This window comes from Entelurus aequoreus, linkage group LG10 (genome assembly GCF_033978785.1).
Source record: "Entelurus aequoreus isolate RoL-2023_Sb linkage group LG10, RoL_Eaeq_v1.1, whole genome shotgun sequence".
Taxonomy (NCBI): domain Eukaryota; kingdom Metazoa; phylum Chordata; class Actinopteri; order Syngnathiformes; family Syngnathidae; genus Entelurus; species Entelurus aequoreus.
In genome coordinates this window covers 3103680-3124992 of record NC_084740.1, presented here as the reverse complement: position 1 = coordinate 3124992, position 21313 = coordinate 3103680, and the positions used below count along the sequence as shown (strand labels likewise).

At 40.0% G+C, this 21313-nt stretch overlaps 1 protein-coding gene across 4 annotated transcripts in view; it reads left to right on the top strand.

The window, feature by feature from the left end:
- Window positions 1-81: 81 nt before the first annotated feature.
- Window positions 82-21313, top strand: part of kiaa0753 (KIAA0753 ortholog) — a 51034-nt gene continuing 29802 nt past the window's right edge. For 3 of the 4 annotated variants that reach the window (XR_009827405.1, XM_062059837.1, XM_062059838.1), the window contains exons 1-10: window positions 82-479; window positions 3670-3963; window positions 4032-4208; window positions 11986-12202; window positions 12283-12389; window positions 12464-12526; window positions 14073-14294; window positions 15505-15691; window positions 15991-16121; window positions 16261-16382. Coding sequence is in view for 3 of the 4 variants with exons in the window: in XM_062059837.1 (XP_061915821.1) it covers window positions 378-479; window positions 3670-3963; window positions 4032-4208; window positions 11986-12202; window positions 12283-12389; window positions 12464-12526; window positions 14073-14294; window positions 15505-15691; window positions 15991-16121; window positions 16261-16382 (1622 nt within the window). In the remaining variant the exon portion in view is untranslated. The remainder of the gene's footprint in view (window positions 480-3669; window positions 3964-4031; window positions 4209-11985; window positions 12203-12282; window positions 12390-12463; window positions 12527-14072; window positions 14295-15504; window positions 15692-15990; window positions 16122-16260; window positions 16383-21313) is intronic. The other variant, XM_062059836.1, reaches the window with a different exon arrangement.

The following is a 21313-nucleotide window of genomic DNA, read 5'->3' as shown; positions in this document are numbered from 1 at the left end:
AATATGTTTATTTGTATTAATATTCATTTCATATTTATTAGATTTATTCAAAATTACAGGTTGCGCAAAGGCGAAGTTGTTAAGACTTGAACTGTGTCGCTTTCCGTACTTGTTGTTGTCATAGCGGCGACGGTTTAAATTGACTAGTAGTTTGGACAACATTGTATATAAACACTGTATATAAACGTCGCGTTTAAAAATATATACATACCACCAGTTGTATATGCAGTCTATTTTTAATACGTAGGTAAGGGCTTTTGAGTCGTTTAATGAAGACACTCTTCAATACAAAGGCTACTACGTTAGCGCTTCCGTAGTTAGCGGCTAATTTGCTCATTGTCGCTGTAATGAGTGCATAATGTTTAAAAAGTGGCACCATGATGTCTGTTAGACCACAAACTAACAGTGGGGAATGGGTTGTTCTACGTCCACCCATTCGTGAGGGCGGCTTTTTATCCACTGGGGCGTCCCAAACTAAGGTAAACAATGGCCTACTATCATTTTCTGTGTTGTCTTGTTAACAGTCTGCTGCAGGCAGAATTGATACATCTGTCTTTTATTCCCCTTTGTCATTGTTATTGAAATGTAGCTATCAATATATATATATATATATATGTATATATATATGTATGTATCAATATATATATACATATATATATACATATATATATACATATATATACATATATATATATATATGCTCATTTTGCTTTAGTAATTATGTTGATTGATTGATTGAAACTTTTATTAGTAGATTGCACAGTGAAGTACATATTCCGTACAATTGACCACTAAATGGTAACACCCCAATAAGTTTTTCAACTTGTTTAAGTTGGGGTCCACTTAAATTGATTCATGATACAGATATATACTATCAGATATATACTATCATCATAATACAGTCATCACACAAGATAATAGTGTTGTACATTTCAATTTTTTCCTTTAGTAATTATAGATGAGACAAACAAACAGTGTACAGGGTTACAGAACAGGAACGCTGATGGGTCGCCACAAGGCGCCCCGCCCCGTAAAAGATGGGAAAAAGGTAAAATGCTGGGGAAGGATAAGTAAAAAAATAGAATCTAGACTGGGCTCCTAAGGGGGCCCAGTCTGGAGTGGGAAAAAACCTCCATAGCAAAGCACATATACATATTACAACATACATCTCCAGATATCTAGCAACAGAGGGAAGGGAGTGCGAGGTCATGAAGGTAGGCTGCAGCTCTCAGGCGCTGACCATCCTTTCATCACCCTTTGGGATTTGCGTCAAGGGCGTTGGGTTGGGGGCGTGGGGTGTGTATGTATGGTGTATATTTTTGTGGTTGCATGTGTGTGTGTAAGCTCGTAGTGTGTCTCTTTTCCACGGCCTTGATGTTTGCAGTTGCTAGTCCAAAGTCAACAACAACAGGTGTGTGTCCATGAGAGACAAGAAGGGAGTTTGTTGTGTCTTCGCCGCACTGTCCTTCGGGAGAGTCTCGACGCCAGGGAAACAATCCAAGTTAGAATGTTTTGTATGCGAGTGAAAATAAAATTTGCTTTTCACTCTAATTTGTCTATGACTGGTCCTCAAAAACTGCAGGGCATGAAGGTAGGCTGCAAAGTGTCCACGGTTCTTGCCGCATCCTCCAATCATGTGTGGCAGCTTTGGGCTACTTTGAGGACTGCCAGCAACTTCCAATTTGTCGACAAAACAGAGCAACGCTTACTCCAATCAGCAGATGTCCTGTTGTCATAATTCCCAATAGTTGAATGTTGTCGGATATTAGTGCCGTACATTTCAAATCGTTCATATTTACTGTCTCAAAGTCCAACATTTAAGTATGATACAATCTTGTATGAATATCATTGGTCAGCGCTATTCAACTAAATGTTTATCATTTCCAGAAAGCCAAGATCAGGGAGGCGGACTTCTCCCTCCACTGTTATTCTTATTTTCAGAAGCAGTATTTTTGTTTTGAGTCTTATTTTTTTAACGAATTTCAGAAGAAACTAGCCCTGTTACGGAAAAAAAACAAGTGTCCACTACAGTGGATACTGGCTACCAGGAGTTTAAGATGTCAATGCCAGGATGTTAATGTGTTTCCACTGGTCCAAGTTCCTTTTATACGACAGGAACGCTCAAGTGTTTTAGGAATGTTCTCCAAAAATGTTCGTCTCTCCCGAGTTTTGAACTGAGCTAAGGCGGCCGTCTGGTGTCCTTCCCAGTTAACATAGCCTTGTCATAGCTCTTGAATAGGTGCATAGGAAACATTTACTTGTTTACTTGTAAGTACAAATGTGACAAACATGTTTATCTTCTCAAGAAACAATACTATAGAAATTAAAGTTGGATTTGATTAAATGATTGATTGAAACTTTTATTAGTAGATTGCACAGTACAGTACATATTCCGTACAATTGACCACTAAATGGTAACACCCCAATAAGTTTTTCAACTTGTTTAAGTCGGGGTCCACGTTAATCAATTCATGGTAAATGTAATTTAGACTACACTCTACATCAGACCTGGGCAAATGAAGGCCCGGGGGCCACATGCGGCCTGTTAAGCTTTTCAATCTGGCCTGCCGGACATTCCCAAATCATTTATTTAAATGTTTAAGATGTAAAGTGTAGCTGCCATTATGATGTGCACTCACATCACTGGGGTGAATTTTCCTTGCCCGTATGTGGGCTCTGTACCGAGGATGTCGTTGTGGCTTGTACAGCCCTTTGAGACGATTGTGATTTAGGGCTATATAAATATACATTGATTGATTGATTGATTGATGTTTTGTAAGTCTTCAACTATACTAAGTCTTTACATGCTTGGAATCTGCATGATATACTAGTTACTATGCTCATGTAATTAGTTACTATGGTCATGTAATTAGTTACTATGGTAATCTAATTAGTTACTATGGTAACGTAATTAGTTACTATGGTCATCTAATTAGTTACTAAGGTAATGTAAGTCAGCTCAGACGAGGTACCAAGCAGTGTGGGTGGGGAGTGTTTCCACAGAGTGTTTCCAGAGTGTGAAATGTGGGTGTCAGGGACAGACGCGGAAGGAGATTTTTACAACAAAGTTGTAAAGTTTAGTGATATATCACATTGTAGGTTCATGTTCATATTTCGCTGTTTGTTGCATTTTTGTTGCGTTTCGCTTGATTGTAAAAAATGTGGATGGAGAGGGGGTGTGACCTTCATATGTTGTCAATATTCAGCGTTTTATCCTTCATAGTTAATGTTGTAAAGCCCACATTCTTTATTTTCATGTTCATTCTCATTCAGTAAAAAAAAATTAAAAATTCCATTCCGTTTTTTCAAGTGGTTTGTGATAACGTTTTTAGCTTTCAATCAGACATTATTGTGAGGTTTTGTATTAGTGTTCCTAAAAATCAGATATACTGACCCCCAGACACATATTTTGGCCCCCCAAGTCAAAATAATTGCCCAGGCCTGCTCTACAAGCTGTACACTGACTACTAGTACTTCCAAGTTTAAATTGTATTGCACCTAGATTATATTGTAATAAAATGGTTGCTGAAATGAAAGGGGTGTACTCTCTATTGTGAGATACCGCAACTACAGTTCCTATATTTATTGTGATACTCCATTACCAGGCATCACACTGACATTTTCTTCATTATTATCATTATTATTTTACAAATGTCTCCCTTTATACAGCTGTTGTTCAATGAAGCTGTTCCCACATGCCTCAGCAACCGCGCCACAGTGGTCGGTCCACCGTGCCCCATTGTGATCGAGAAGCTGCTTCCCCTCTCAGGGGAGCTGGAGAAGGCGGACAGCATCAGGAGCTTGCTCAGCTTCAGCAGTCTGTCCGAGGAGAAGCTACAAGCGGCTGTAAATCTGGCCAAGAGAGACCTGAGACGACAACGATTCAATGCCATGTACAGATCTCCTGTAAACATTACCCAAGACGCTTCTATATTGAACAAAAGTGACGTGGCGTTGCACCAGGTAGTTGTTTAACACATTGTTTAAAACCTGTGACTTTGTTCCATAAATGACCCTCTGATTTCTTACAGGAGATTAAAACAAGACCCGGATCTAAACATCCAGTCCACACTACCAAGAAGCGCCCCGTTGTTCTGCTACCCACAACAAGACATCCAGTCTCTAGGCCAATGGGAGGCACAAACCAACATGTTGTCTTACGAAAGGAGATCCGCATGCTTCAAAATGAGCTGGAAAATCTAAAAAAGGTACATGATTCAATATCTTTCAACTGCTGCATTATGATAGTGTCAGGCTGTATGTTGTATTGTTTACCTGTGTGTTTCCAAGCATGTTGGCTTAATTGAAGATTGTTCATAGTACAATAAGGGCCTGATCTACTAAAATCCCAAATAACACGCACTAAATAGCTTTTGCAATTACAAAAAAATGCATATACTCGTATTGGAGGTGTTGCAGGTGATCTACTAAGACAATTAATAACAGTGGTGCAGAACACCCTACTGGAATGAAGATTTCAGCTGTCACTATGGAGACACTCACCTTGTGGCCTCATTGTCCAACCATTTTCTCATATTATGTAACACACCTGTTATAAAAACACACCTGTGAAGTGAATTACATTTATATAGCGCTTTTTCTCAGGTGACTCAAAGCACTTTACATTGTGAAAGCCAATATCTAAGTTACATTTAAAGCAGTGTGGGTGGCACTGGGAGCATGTGGGTAAAGTGTCTTGCCCAAGGACACAACGGCAGTGACTAGGATGGCGGAAGCGGGGATCGAACCTGGAACCCTCAAGTTGCTGGTACGGCCGCTCTACCAACCGAGCTATACCGCGCCACTACACCTGCAGTCTGCTTCACCTTTTGTGGACTAAATAGAAGCGCGACCAAGACAAAGTGACATATTTTTAGGTGCGCTCTGTGAGTCCCCCGGTGTTGCGCCAAGAACCCCGGCAATAATTGTGACGGTGCGCTGGACGTTTTTTTGTCATGTTGCCTATAATTCACAATCTTTACGAGAGACAAGAAAACATATGTTTTTCTTTGTTTATGCATTGTAATCGTAAATAAAAGTCAGCTTACAACGAAGTCAATGGGAGGTCCTCCATTCCGCCCGTAAAGCCCTATAAATAACCATCCAAAACCGCCAACAATACCCCATTTACATTTTATCACTTGAATATTAACCAAGTATTAAACATTTTGTTATTATAAGCACAAACACAGAAACAACTATTTTAGCGGCACAGTGAGCACAGAAAGCAAAGTAGCTTGTGCTGCTATTTTGAGATCATAAGCTGGTGAGCTGCTTCATTGCCTTGGAGCTTGTGAAAGTTTATTCTAGATCACAAACAATGCCTCTCACCTTAATAGTAGAAGGACAAAGACATAATCTGAAAAGTTGGTACACTTTTGACAGACAACTTGGACCCAGACACGGCGAAAAAAGACTTGGTTCCACACCCATTTTTTCTTTGCAAGGATTACGAGTAGGGATGTCCGATAATGGCTTTTTTGCCGATATCCGATATTCCGATATTGTCCAACTCTTAATTACCCATACCGATATCAACCAATACAGATATATACAGTGGTGGAATTAACACATTATTATGCCTAATTTGGACAACCAGGTATGGTGAAGATAAGGTCCTTTTTAAAAAAATTAATAAAATAAAATAAGATAAATGAATTAAAAACATTTTCTTCAATAAAAAAGAAAGTAAAACAATATAAAAACAGTTACATAGAAACGAGTAATGAATGAAAATGAGTCAAATGAAGTGTTAAAGGTTAGTACTATTAGTGGAGCAGCAGCACGCACAATCATGTGTGCTTACGGACTGTATCCCTTGCAGACTGTATTGATATATATTGATATATAATGTAGGAAGCAGAATATTAATAACAGAAAGAAACAACCCTTTTGTGTGAATGAGTGTAAATGGGGGAGGGAGGTTTTTTGGCTTGGTGCACTAATTGTAAGTGTATCTTGTGTTTTTTATGTTGATTTAATAAAAATAAACCTAAAAAATAAAATAAATAAAACCGATACCGATAATAAAAAAAACGATACCGATTATTTCCGATATTACATTTTAAAGCATTTATCGGGCGATAATATCGGTAGGCCGATATTATCGGACATCTCTAATTACGAGTCATTCCTCATCTAAATATAACATATATATATATATATATACATATATATATATATATATATATATATATATATATATATATATATAATCCTAAGAGTCGGCATATCAGTGAGAGCAAACATTGCACAGTAAGTAATGTTTTACTGTGTTTGTTAGCTGTCATGATGTCGGCAGTGAGTAGTAATCAGTGATGTTTCGAAGGAAAAAGCGAACGTAGTGATGCGTTTGTGAAATTAATGCCCCACCATATGCTTGAAATTAAGAAAAATGTGTAAATATTATATGTTATTAGGAATGTACTTACAACATGTACAAACCCCAAAAGCAGTGAAGTTGTCACGTTGTGTAAATGGTAAATAAAAAGAGAATACAACAAATCCTTTTCAACTTATATTCAATTGAATAGACTGCAAAGACAAGATATTTCATGTTCACACTGAGAAACTTGGTTATTCTTTGCAAATATTAGCTCACTTGGAATTTGATGCCTGCAGCATGTTTCAAGAAAGCTGGCACAAGTGGCAAAAAAGAGTGAGAAAGTTGAGGAATGCTCATCAAACACTTATTTGGAACATCCCACAGGTGAACAGGCTAATTGGGAACAGGTGGGTGCCATGATTGGGTATAAAAGCAGCTTCCATGAAATGCTCAGTCATTCACAAACAAGGACGGGGCGAGGGTCACCACTTTGTCAACAAATGCCTGAGCAAATTGTTGAAGAACAACATTTCTCAAGCAGCTATTGCAAGGAATTGAGGGATTTCACCATCTACGCTCCGTAATATCATCAAAAGGTTCAGAGAATCTGGAGAAATCACTGCACGTAAGCCATGATATTACGCAACTTGGATCCCTCAGGCGGTACTGCGCTCTGCGAGTCCCGGTGTTGTGCCAACAACCCCGGCAATAATTGTGATGGTGCGATGGAATGATCTGCCGTTAAAAAAATAAATTAAAAAAATTAGGATAGACTTTTATTCGGAGATGCTATTATTAATTCCTCTTTTTATTGAGACTATATCCATCCATCCATTTTCTCCTACAAGAAAAAAGAAGACCATTAAAAAAAAGATGCCACCAGTCTCCTCTTGGCAACCTTTTTCTGCTAAGTTTCCAGAGCTTTATACTCTGCCCTCTTTGCAGTTTTTAGCAAGTAATGGTGTAAACTCTGCCTGGGAGTAACACACTCAAACACATCAGCTTTGTGTGTGTGTGAGACAATCATTGGTACTTCAACTTGAACTTTTAATGATCGAGATTTAGCAAAGTTAATCTCAGCCATCATTGAATGTGTAGCCTATCCTGACAACAATATGGCTGCAAATTGTCAGTTGCTTCTTTTGGACTGCTTTTGTGTGTGAGCCCATGCTCCTTGTGCGTACAGTAGGAAGGGGATTAATATGGCCCCATTTGTCGCGGTCTACCTGACACATTAAACGGTACAAATTACGGGGGTGCACTATCCACTCTGGCCGCCAGACGGCAGTAGAGTGTCCAATATCTTAAAATGTGTTTTGTGGCAATTCCAACTTGTACCACAGCATCAGTTGCTATCTAGAGTGGTGCTTTTCTTCATTTTCAGCAGACTGCAGTGCAAAATGATTGACCCCCCCCACCTTCCTCTCACACGAGATCCACCCAGAAATGTGGCAATGTGAATCCCCTCCTTACTGTACGTGTGGACCAGACAGTGGTGAGCCACAGCCTGGTCGCCACTCATTCCTTGGACTAGTTGTTATTCAACGTAATTGTGAAAAATATGAAGACTTTAAAACATAGACACCACCAATGTCATCATAAGCTAGACTATGGGGTTCTTTTTTGAGGGGTGGGGGGTTTAAAAAATATACACTACCGTTCAAAAGTTTGGGGTCACCCAAACAATTTTGTGGAATAGCCTTCATTTCTAAGAACAAGAATAGACTGTCGAGTTTCAGATGAAAGTTCTCTTTTTCGGGACATTTTGAGCGTTTAATTGACCCCAAAAATGTGATGCTCCAGAAACTCAATCTGCTCCAAGGAAGGTCAGTTTTGTAGCTTCTGTAACGAGCTAAAGTGTTTTCAGATGTGTGAACATGATTGCACAAGGGTTTTCTAATCATCAATTAGCCTTCTGAGCCAATGAGCAAACACATTGTACCATTAGAACACTGGAGTGATAGTTGCTGGAAATGGGCCTCTATACACCTATGTAGATATTGCACCAAAAAGCAGACATTTGCAGCTAGAATAGTCCTTTACCACATTAGCAATGTATAGAGTGTATTTCTTTCAAGTTAAGACTAGTTTAAAGTTATCTTCATTGAAAAGTACAGTGCTTTTTCCTTCAAAAATACAAACTTTTGAACGCTAGTGTAACTTTTAGAACTTTTCAAGCAGCTCCTTTAACTCATCCAGCAGCTATAAAATTGCATTGCAAATATTTCTACTTTTTTTATATTTCTGACAGTCCAACAGCGCAATTGCCTCCTTCTCACAGCCATTTGTTTAACTGTGCTAGTGTGCACGTACTGTACCTTGCAAATGTGGTGAATATAGATGCAAAACAGCTACTGATATGATGAAATAATATTTGCATCTCCTTCTTCCCAGTAATCTGCATGTACAGTACAGGCCAGAAGTTTGGACACACCTTCTCCTCATTCAATGTGTTTTCTTTATTTTCATGACTATTTACATTGTAGATTGTCACATGAAAACTATGAATGAACACATGTGGAGTTATGTACTTAACAAAAAAAGGTGAAATAACTGAAAACATGTTTTGTATTCTAGTTTCTTCAACATAGCCACCCTTTGCTCGGATTACTTTGTCGCACACTCTTGGCATTCTCTCCATGAGCTTCAAGAGGTAGTCACCTGAAATGGTTTTCACTTCACAGGTGTGCTTGAAGCTCATCCAGAGAATGCCAAGAGTGTGCAAAGCAGTAATCAGAGTAAAAGGTGGCTATTTTGAAGAAACTAGAATATAAAACATGTTTTCAGTTATTTCACCTTTTTTTGTTAAGTGCCGTAGTTTTCGTATTATAAATCGCAGTTTTTTTCATAGTTTGGCCGGGGGTGCGATTTATACTCTGGAGCGATTTATGTGTGAAATTATTAACACATTAGCGTAATACATCTTGTCTACCTTTGGAGTTGGCAGAGTTGTTTAGAAGCGACACAGAGGAAGAAGATTTCATGGGATTTAGCGATTAGGAGTGACAGATTGTTTGGTAAACGTATAGCATGTTCTATATGTTATAGTTATTTGAATGACTCTTACCATAATATGTTACGTTAACATAGCAGTTGGTTATTTATGCCTCATATAACGTACACTTATTCAGCCTGTTGTTCACTATTCTTCAGACATTTTAAATTGCCTTTCAAATGTCTATTCTTGCTGTTGGATTTTATCAAATACATTTCCCCCAAAAAATGCAACTTATATGTTTTTTTCCTTCTTTATTATGCATTTTCGGCCGGTGCGACTTATACTCCGGAGCGTCTTATAATCCAAAAAATACGGTACATAACTCCACATGTGTTCATTCATAGTTTTGATGTGACAATCTACAATGTAAATAGTCATGAAAATAAAGAAAACACATTGAATGAAGAGAAGGTGTGTCCAAACTTTTGACCTGTACTTTATATGAAGACAGACACTTTGACTGAACTCTCCATTTATCTCATTTACGAGACACAATCCTCAGTGCACAAGTTTAGTAGATCAGGTCAAGCTAGGTCCAGTCCATGGTGTGCCCTGTTTCTCAGCTGGGATAGGCTCCAGCTCCCCCGTTAACGGGATGAGTGGTAGAAGGTGAACAAATACGTTTTCTTTCACATAGGACAGAGCCAGCCATGTAAAGCCAAAGGAGAGAGTAAAAGTACAGGGCACATCTAGGAAGCCTTTCATGGCGTTTGGTGGCCAGCCCTCTTCTGTGAGGCACACGGTCCAGAAGCACAGAGAAGCTGCACACCAGCAGAATGTCCACACACAGGAGTTCTTCACTCTGCACACTGAGCTGAAACACTCAGACAGCGCATGCATACAGGCAATTGGTTTTGAAAAAACTTTAGTTCTTTTAATACCACATTTTACCATCTTCAGAGTAGAAGTTGCACACAAATAATCCAACTAAGATAAATATAATTTCCCTAGCAGAAGCCAGAGTTCAATGTACAGTACATTTGCAGTTCATTTATCAATACATTCCAGTCTTACATACTGTAAATGCTGTCATTTCTTAGTTTATTTACCCTGACTACAAACACAAAGCAGGGAAGCAGATTGAATTTGAAGAGGAGCGGTTATTTTCATTTAAGGCCCAAGCTGTTTGTTTACATGCTATTTTTATTTCTCTTTGCTATTTGGGCTTATTGGACCCTAATTAGAATAAAAACTAAGAATCATCTTTTGATATGATGTACTTAGTCCATAAGTACACAAATGTGTACTTCATGTTTAGTGACATGCTAATTCTTATTTGTACTCTTTTTTTTTTTCTTTCTCCCAAATTCCATTGTATGGTATACTCTTCTGACACCACCAGATGGCAGTATAAGTGTCCACATAAGCGGCCATAAGACCCCAATTCAGTAGTGTACACCATTTTGGAAATACGAGCTAAAAGCTGCTGTCCACGCATGTGGCCACTAAGCCTAAGCAATTGAAAAACTCTTTATTAAAAAAGTTAAAGTTAAAGTCCCAACGATAGTCTCACACACACACTAGGTGTGGTGAAATTATTCTCTGCGTCTGACCCATCCCCATGTTCACCCCCTGGGGGGTGAGGGGAGCAGTGAGCAGCAGCGGTGGCCGCGCTCTGGAATCATTTGGTGATTTTACCCCCAATTCCAACCCTTGATGCTGAGTGCCAAGCAGGGAGGTTATGGCTCCCATTTTTATAGTCTTTGGTATGACTCGGCCGGGTTTGAACTCACAACCTTCCAGTCTCAGGGCAGACACTCTAACCACTAGGCCACTGAGCAGGTATATATATATTGTATGTACAACAGAATAGAAGAATAGAATAGAATGGACTTTATTGTCATTATATTTGCATATAACAAGATTAAGGACTCCAATTTAAGGTGCGGTAGTGGAAACAAATATGGAATAAAAACAAATCACATAAGAAGTAATAAAGATAAAACATAAGAATTGAAATAAACAGACTATTATCCAATAAAAACAATAAGCAATCCTGTACAATATACAAAACAATACACAAAATACTGTACAATATACAGAATAAAACAAGAGTACCGGGGTAATAAAGTAATAACAATCAGTGTCGGACGTGTTGCACTTGAAGGGTAATATTGCACAGTAGGGTATTAGGGTAGGATATTGTATAGGGGTGAATTATTTATTATAAGTTAGAGTTCAAGATGGTGACAGCTCTGGGAAAGAAGATGTCTCTGAGCCTTTATTTATTTTTGAAGTTCTATATTAATTTGGAGTACATGATCAAGTGGAAAGAAAAAGGTAGGGGTCTTTGACTATATGGCCATTTATTTGAAGTGTATTGCACAAATCAGCAATGAACAGAAAGCATTTGACCATAGCTTTAAGTCAGCATTATTACCACTGATGACTTCATTGTAATCCATAGTTAAATAAGACCAAGACCTGAACAATGCAACAAATATTTGAAAGCACATTCATTCTGACCACTCAACTTCAAATGCAGCTATTGCTATCTTGTAGAGTTAATAGAAGACAACATCAAGAGGTTGCCTGTGTCCACAGACCCACTGGCCACTCAGTGGTTAGTTGAATAAATGGAGAATGAACATGTACATTGCTACTTCTGGTAAATTGTGTCGTTGTTTAACAGTGTACCCTTTTGTGACTTCTTTCTTTATAGGCTAGAGAATCTAGGTTAAGTGGTGGCTGCACTCCCAAGCAAAGTGCAGAGCACACCAATAGGCCTCACATAGCCTGTAAGTTGGCCTCGACACAAGATTCTGTTCTGAGGCCAACTGAGGCTGTGGGCCAGCGTGGTCTCTTAAACCAAGAGATGCACACGCTTGACAAAGAGCTGGAAACCATGATCCAGTTAGTGGGGAAACTGTCTGAGAGAGGTAGGCTACATGGTGAAGAAGCCCACTATTACCAACCCCTTTTTGGCAAGTTTACACATATGTGTTTTGAATAATGCAAGGGAAAGCAAAGGAGCAGTTGGAACCCGACGAACAAAAAAAGTTTGAGGTCCGCTGTCAGAAGCAAGCAGTGCGCTCAGCACGTAGCATCTACACTCTTCAACAACAGGTAGCTCACTAGTGTTTTCAAGAGATCATTTGACCTCATAATGATTTCTATATTCAATGGGATTTGTTTTTTAGATTAGAGAGACACAGCAGCACATGGAGAAGTTGCACAACCAGGACATGTGGGATGCTAAAAAGGTACGTGAGTGCCAAGTCTGTTAAAATATTACAGTGTTTACATCCACCCTGATGATAGGCAAGAAACATTCGCACTGTGTGGTCTCATTGCATCGGACTCACCATTCATACAACAGCCTTCCAGCTTGTATTCTTAGGTTCTTTCAATTAAAAGGAGAAAACTATCATTTACAGGGGATATTGATTTTTGAAATATGTAAAGTAAGAAGGAATATAAAATACAAATGTATTACAGTTGTAGGAGTTAAATTGTGGAAGAAGCTCAGTGATGAGTTGAAGACATGTAGTTCTTTGTTAAGGTTTAAGAAAGCCTTGAAAGGTGAATTAATGAAAAATTATAAAATATAGTAACAATTACTTTCATCCCATTGATTTTTTTGAACGTTGATGTTCTAGGCCAGGGGTCGGCAACCCGCGGCTCTAGAGCCGCATGCGGCTCTTTAGCGCCGCCCTAGTGGCTCTCAGGAGCTTTTTTAAAAATGTATGAAAAATGGAAAAAGATGAGGAAAAAAAAAAGTTTTTGTTTTAATATGGTTTCCGTAGGAGGACAAACATGACGCAAACCTCCCTAATTGTTATAAAGCACATTGTTTATATTAAACATGCTTCACTGATTCGAGTATTTGGCGAGCGCCGTTTTGTCCTACTAATTTTGGCGGTCCTTGAACTCACCGTAGTTTGTTTACAAGTATAACTTTCTCCGACTTTCTAGGACGTGTTTTATGCCACTTCTTTTTCTGTCTCATTCTGTCCACCACACTTTTAACGTTGTGCGTGAATGCACAAAGGTGAGTTTTGTTGATGTTATTGACTTGTGTGGAGTGTTAGTCAGACATATTTGGTCAGTGCATGACTGCAAGCTAATCGATGCTAACATGCTATTTAGGCTAGCTATATGTACACATTGCAGCATTATGCCTCATTTGTAGGTATATTTGAGGTCATTTAGTTTCCTTTAAGTCATCTTAATTCAATTTATATCTCATGACACACTATCTGTATGTAATATGGCTTTTAATTTTTTGCGGCTCCAGACAGATTTGTTTTTGTATTTTTGGTCCAATATGGCTCTTTCAACATTTTGGGTTGCCGACCCCTGTTCTAGGCCATCTACTTTTCAGTGAATGTATAGGATAGGCAAATATAAGCCTTGGCTCCAGCCTATTCTTTTTTTGGTCCTTATTTTTATTTTTGTGTGTAAATGTGTATGATTGTTAAATATGTATAATCTGTGCTGTTAAATTGATCACACAAAATGGTTGATTAAATGACCGAAATAAACTCATATCTAGTTGATAAGAAGAACACTTTTTGGGCACTCATTAATCATTTTAGGAAATGTTCAGATGTAACCCTAGGACATCATTAGATTTCTTTACTAAACTGCACTAGTCAGTCCAATACTATAACTACCTTGTGTCATGGTGATTGTGACTGTGGTGCATTGAATCCGATTCATTTATGATTGTTCTTCTCTGTGACTCATTTATAGACAAAGGTATTGATAAAAAAAAAAAAGTGAACTAATTAAATATTTTCACTGCAGTCCACAGCAATCCAGCGGCTTACAAGTGCTCATCGTGGGACTCTAAAGGTTTTGCGGGTTATTGTTCTCCAGCTTTCAGAGCAGTGCATGAGCCAGCTCCCGTCTCATTGCAAAGAACTGAGCAGGCTTATTTGCCAGCTCTCATTGTGCTCAGCCAAGATCCAAGTTGAGTCGGGTTCAGCAATGCCCAAGACTGCTGTCAGCATCTTGCAGAAACTAGAGGTGAGGAGAAGACCTGCAGAACCAGGAAGTCAGAAAGAACTGTTGCAACTTTAAGTTCTGGAAGCTCACGAATTTGCATGAATAATAGAAGTCAAAAGTCCAATTATATTTTTTGGACAAAACAAGTTTTAATGCAACAGCTAAATGAAATACAAACCCCGTTTCCATATGAGTTGGGAAATTGTGTTAGATGTAAATATAAATGGAATACAATGATTTGCAAATGGACGTCGTGTCCTCCGGACCAAAGAGGAAAAGAACCATCCGGATTGTTCTAGGCGCAAAGTGTAAAAGGCAGCATGTGTGATGGTATGGGGGTGTATTAGTGGCCAAGACATGGGTAACTTACACATCTGTGAAGGCACCATTAATGCTGAAAGGTACATACAGCTTTTGGAGCAACATATGTTGCCATCCAAGCAACGTTACCATGGACGCCCCTGCTTATTTCAGCAAGACAATACCAAGCCACGTGTTACATCAACGTGGCTTCATAGTAAAAGAGTGCGGGTACTAGACTGGCCTGCCTGTAGTCCAGACATTGAAAATGTGTGGCACATTATGAAGCCTAAAATAGCACAAGGGAGACCCCCGGACTGTTGAACAACTCAAGCTGTACATCAAGCAAGAATGGGAAATAATTCCACCTGAGAAGCTTCAAAAATGTGTCTCCTCACTTCCCAAACCTTTACTGAGTGTTGTTAAAAGGAAAGGCCATGTAACACAGTGGTGAACATGCCCTTTCCCAACTACTTTGGCACGTGTTGCAGCCATGAAATTCTAAGTTAATTATTATTTGCAAAAAAAATAAAGTTTGAGTTTGAACATCAAATATGTTGTCTTTGTAGCATATTCAACTGAATATGGCTTGAAAATGATTTGCAAATCATTGTATTCCGTTTATATTTACATCTAACACCATTTCCCAACTCATATGGAAACGGGGTTTGTACATTGAGGATAAGTTTTGATGCAGTAATACACATTTGGTACAACATTGTATACACTTTTACAACCTAATGAAATCAACTGCATTAACTGTATCAACAATGTACACATTTCCAATGATTTTATTAATTCATTAATTTTTGACCTAGCTGAGCATAATCTATATCTATTTTTGGTACAGCTCTTATACTTGATTAGATTGTTCAGGTTTACCATGCTGTGTATGGGTATTACATTTGTGCTGTCTGTTCATTTCCCTTAGCTTTTGGATTCTGCCATAAGTAAACAGGAGCTGTTGCTGCAAAAGAAAAAGATGCAAAACCAAGCAGATCCTTTACAGAAGAAGTCCACTAATCCGAGTGTATCACCTACCAGAGCACCAAAGGGTCTCAACAGAGCACGTGGACCTCCTAATGCCACAAATCCCACAAGACGTAGCCACGTTTGTTGTAAGTTTGCGTGTCTAAATAAATAATTTGAATGCCCCAATGGGTTAATTTATGCATATGCTGCTGCTATGGTAATTTATTATTTTCTTGTAATTAACATTCCTCAGGAAGCTTTGTTAATTTGGAAGTAACCTGATTGCTTTTGTGACTTCCTGTTTGGGTTAATCATTCAAGTTGGTCCTCTGCTTCATTGTTTAATCACATGGGCACAATTAGCTTTAATTGCAGCTTAGGACTCCTGCTGTTAGTTGATTTGGCTCCGTAGGGATCTGACTGTCATGTGCTCGGCATGTTGACAGCTCAGAGGATGGCGGCACACAAACAAAGAGGACTACAGGGGCCGACACAGCAGAAGGTGCATTTATCTGAAAACGAGAGCAAAAAAGAGGGGCCGCTACAGCATGAGAAGATCAAGTCTCCACAAATGCTGGTATTTATTGAAATGAACGGAATATTTATTCCCTACGACACAAGAGCTGCTTAGTTGACAAGCATGCTCAATGCTTTAATCAACTCATGCAGACATTTTTCAACTAACTCATTAAATGATCATGTTCACATCATCATAGGGCGAGAATGCACATTTCAAGCAGCCCACTGTGTCTTCTCGGCTCCGGGTGAATCAACCTCCACACAGGGAGCCGTCAGTGCCGTGGATACCTGCATCTTCTCACTCTCTTTCACCGCCACGGTGAGCATCCATGTGCTATTTCTCCCCATCACCTTCACTCCTTATCGGATTATTATTACAGTATATCCAACATATAAACTCATATTTATTAGCTTGCAATAAAATGTAATTTGCATGAATATTCTTTTAGAATGCACATCCTTCAACACTGATCCAACACTTCATTAGGTACATATTGCCTCTCGCACGTTGTGTGATACAAAGAGGGATTCTTATATATTATTATGATGATTGGTTTCCATGGTACCAAGCAGACCTGCCCCATACTAATCAGTATTCTGATTACATTACAAACTACATGAAAGTGGAATAATACACAAACCCCGTTTCCATATGAGTTGGGGAATTGTGTTTCATTTAAATATAAACGGAATACAATGATTTGCAAATCATTTTCAAGCCATATTCAGTTGAATATGCTACAAAGACAACATATTTCATGTTCAAACTGATAAACATTTGTTTTTTTTTAAATAATCATTAACTTTAGAATTTGATGCCAGCAACACGTGACAAAGAAGTTGGGAAAGGTGGCAATAAATACTGATAAAGTTGAGGAATGCTCATCAAACACTTATTTGGAACATCCCACAGGTGAACAGGCAAATTGGGAACCGGTGGGTGCCATGATTGGGTATAAAAGTAGATTCCATGAAATGCTCAGTCATTCACAAACAAGGATGGGGCGAGGGTCACCACTTTGTCAACAAATGCCTGAGCAAATTGTTGAACAGTTTAAGAACAACCTTTCTCAAGCAGCTATTGCAAGGAATTTAGGGATTTCACCATCTACGCTCCGTAATATCATCAAAGGGTTCAGAGAATGTGGAGAAATCACTGCACGTAAGCAACTAAGCCCGTGACCTTCCATCCCTCAGGCTGTACTGCATCAACAAGCCACATCGGTGTGTAAAGGATATCACCACATGGGCTCAGGAACACTTTAGAAACCCACTGTCAGTAACTACAGTTGGTCGCTACATCTGTAAGTGCAAGTTAAAACTCTCCTATGCAAGGCGAAAACCGTTTATCAACAACACCCAGAAACGCCGTCGGCTTCGCTGGGCCTGAGCTCATCTTAGATGGACTGATGCAAAGTGGAAAAGTGTTCTGTGGTCTGACAAGTCCACATTTGAAATTGTTTTTGGAAACTGTGGACGTCGTGTCCTCCGGACCAAAGAGGAAAAGAACCATCCGGATTGTTATAGGCGCAAAGTGTAAAAGGCAGCATGTGTGATGGTATGGGGGTGTATTAGTGGCCAAGACATGGGTAACTTGCACATCTGTGAAGGCACCATTAATGCTGAAAGGTACATACAGCTTTTGGAGCAACATATGTTGCCATCCAAGCAACGTTACCATGGACGCCCCTGCTTATTTCAGCAAGACAATGCCAAGCCACGTGTTACATCAACGTGGCTTCATAGTAAAAGAGTGCGGGTACTAGACTGGCCTGCCTGTAGTCCAGACCTGTCTCCCATTGAAAATGTGTGGTGCATTATGAAGCCTAAAATAGCAGAAGGGAGACCCCCGGACTGTTGAACAACTTAAGCTGTACATCAAGCAAGAATGGGAAAGAATTCCACCTGAGAAGCTTCAAAAATGTGTCTCCTCAGTTCCCAAACCTTTACTGAGTGTTGTTAAAAGGAAAGGCCATGTAACACAGTGGTGAACATGCCCTTTCCCAATTACTTTGGCACGTGTTGCAGCCATGAAATTCTAAGTTAATGATTATTTGCAAAAAAAAAAAAAAGTTTATGAGTTTGAACATCAAATATGTTGTCTTTGTAGCATATTCAACTGAATATGGCTTGAAAAGGATTTGCAAATCATTGTATTCCGTTTATATTTACATCTAACACCATTTCCCAACTCATATGGAAACGGGGTTTGTAGTTAGAATATAATATAATGGACTTTATTGTCATTATATTTGCATATAACGAGATTAAGGTCTGCAACTTAAGGTGCGGTAGTGGAAACAAATATGGGATAAAAATAAATTACACAAGAAGTAATAAAGATAAAAAATAACAATTGAAATAAACAGACTACAATCCAATAAAAATCAATCAATCAATCAATCAATCAATGTTTATTTATATAGCCCTAAATCACAAGTGTCTCAAAGGGCTGCACACGCCACAGCGACATCCGCGGTACAGAGCCCACAAAAGGGCAAGGAAAAACTCACAACCCTAATGAGATGTCAATGTGAATGACTATGAATGAGAGGACCGCATATGTGGGTGACGACCCCCCAACCCCACTCTAGGGGAGACCGGATGTCGAGTGGGTCTCACATAATATTGTGAAAGTCCAGTCCATAGTAGATCTAACATAATAGTGAGAGTCCAGTCCATAGTGGATCTAACATAATAGTGAGAGTCCAGTCCATAGTGGATCTAACATAATAGTGAGAGTCCAGTCCATAGTGGATGTAACACAATAGTGAGAGTCCAGTCCATAGTGGATCTAACATAATAGTGAGAGTCCAGTCCATAGTGGATCTAACATAATAGTGAGAGTCCAGTCCATAGTGGATCTAACATAATAGTGTGAGAGTCCAGTCCATAGTGGATCTAACATAATAGTGAGAGTCCAGTCCATAGTGGGGCCAGCAGTAGACCATCTCGAGTGGAGACGGGTCAGCAGCGCAGACATGTCCCCAACCAATGCACAGGCGAGCGGTCCACCCCGGGTCCCGACTCTGGACAGCCAGCACTTCATCCATGAAAATAATAAGCAATCCTGTACAATATACAAAATACTGTACAATATACAGAACAAGACAAGAGTACCGGAGTAATAACAATCAGTGTCGGATGCACTCGAAGGGTAATATTGCACAGTAGGGTATTAGGGTAGGATATTGTATAAGGGTGAATTATTTATTATAAGTTAGAGTTCAAGATGGTGACAGCTCTGGGAAAGAAGCTGTCTCTGAGCCTGTTTGTTCTGGCTATGATCCACCTGTAGCGCTTGCCCGGTGGTAGCAGGTGGAACAGGTGGAAGCCAGGGTATGTTGTTGAGTATATGTAGTTGAGTATAATGCAGTGCAGTTCTTCACCCCCGCAAACTGTAACATCTATAAGCAAACATTTTTAACTCTTTGTTAAGACTCATCATCATCATGGCAGCATCAAAAATGAGTATTCGTTCTCCTTCATTATTGATTTCTTCTTCTTTTGGACTCTTTGAGCTAACGGGACTCTCCGTCTGTGTGCCTGCTGGTGACTGTGGAGTCCAAGGTGTGTGTGGAAAAGCCTGGGGCAGTCTTGGCATGGAAGTGTTGGAGGTGGACGGGAAAGCAAAAGACGTTGATGTCTTAGTTGGTGTTTCTTCTCCGCTTCTTGCGCTCACTCTGTCTCAAGTTTCTGAGCACCAATGGCGATTATGCCACGCCAGGCTGAGCAGTCCGCTGCTCGGGCCTCCTAGTTGTATATGGTGATCCTGCTCTTTTTTAGCAGTTGCTTAAACCGGTCTTTAGGCATCTCTTGGGTCCCCCTTGCAGCCTCAAGCCATGGGCCACCTCCTCAAACAGGTTGAGTGTTCCTCACAGTATAAATGACAGAGGAAATGCAGCTGGTTCTTGACAATGATCGCTTCCATGCTCGGGAGGCCGGCACAGGTCAGAACTTCATTGTTAGTGGCGCGATTTTCCCAGGCAATTTCGAGGATCGCCCGCAATTTTTGGTGGTGAAACCTATCTAGAGTCCTGATGTCTTTCCGATAGAGAGTCCAGCTGTCTGACTTATGCAGAAGGGTTGGAATTACAACAGCCCTGTAGACACAAATCTTGGTGTGCGCGGACAAGCCATGTTGTGAGAAGACACGGTGGTAGAGCTTGCCGAAGGTATAATGAGTAGAGCGAATCCTGTTATTGACATCCTCGCTGGGGTCATTGGTGTTGTTGAACATAGACCCGAGATAGCAAAATCTGGTAACCTGCTCTACTGAGTTGCCATGAATGGATATCACTAAATGCTGGAGAGGATGCGCAGGGTCGGATTGCGCCAGGATTTCTGTCTTTCCAACATTGACCTTCTGTCTTGCACTCTCATATGCCTCCACAAAAGCATCAGCAGTTTCTTGTAGTTCAGCAGGGGAGAAGGCAGGGGAACAGCCAGGGCGCATAGCACTGAGACTCCGGGAAAAACGGATTCACTGAGGTCAAAGAGTCACTTATGGAGGATTTTGCCAAAAATCTTTCCAGTGATGGAGAGCAGGGAGACGCCACGGTCATTTCCCCAAGGAGAGCGGTCGATCAGGTGCATACATGAGGTCTTGTCTTTGGTGCAAAGCCTGAAGATGGTGTTGGTTATGCAAATATTAAATTATGCACATAAACCAAGAAGTAGCAAGCCATTGGCATTGCAACTGTCGATACCCTGGTTCCCAATTATGCTGTCCCAGAGTTGATGGTCTGGGAGGCCCAGGGAGGAGGTTGTGCATCCTCACAAGAGAGTTGTGGATGGCAAATCCAACTCTGTGAAGATGAGGCTCCTCTGCAGTTTTCTCTTTCCAGAAAAACTTGTATTTTGCCCGGGTTTCTGAGATTTGGCCTTCATCAGCTTGACGTGTCTTACTCAGGGCTGCCACATCAATGTTGTACTGGGCTAGTTCCATTGCAACAAGAGCAGTTCAACGTTCTGGGCGACTACTGTTGTCACGGCTCGTGAGGGTGCGAACTTTCCAAAAGATGAGGCAAAGAGATTGTGGATTCAGGTTTTTTTTTTGTGATCTGACTGCAAGAAGGGGTGAGTCTGCCGAGTGCGGTTACCCGGCCAGACATTAGAGGCAGAGAGCGCGTTTGGCCACACCTTTCCTAGGGCCTTCTCCAAATTGGAGAGGGCAATGCTACGCCTAAAAAGCCCTGGCCTGACACAGATGCAACTACCAAAGGCAACTTTGCCACCATGTTTATCAGC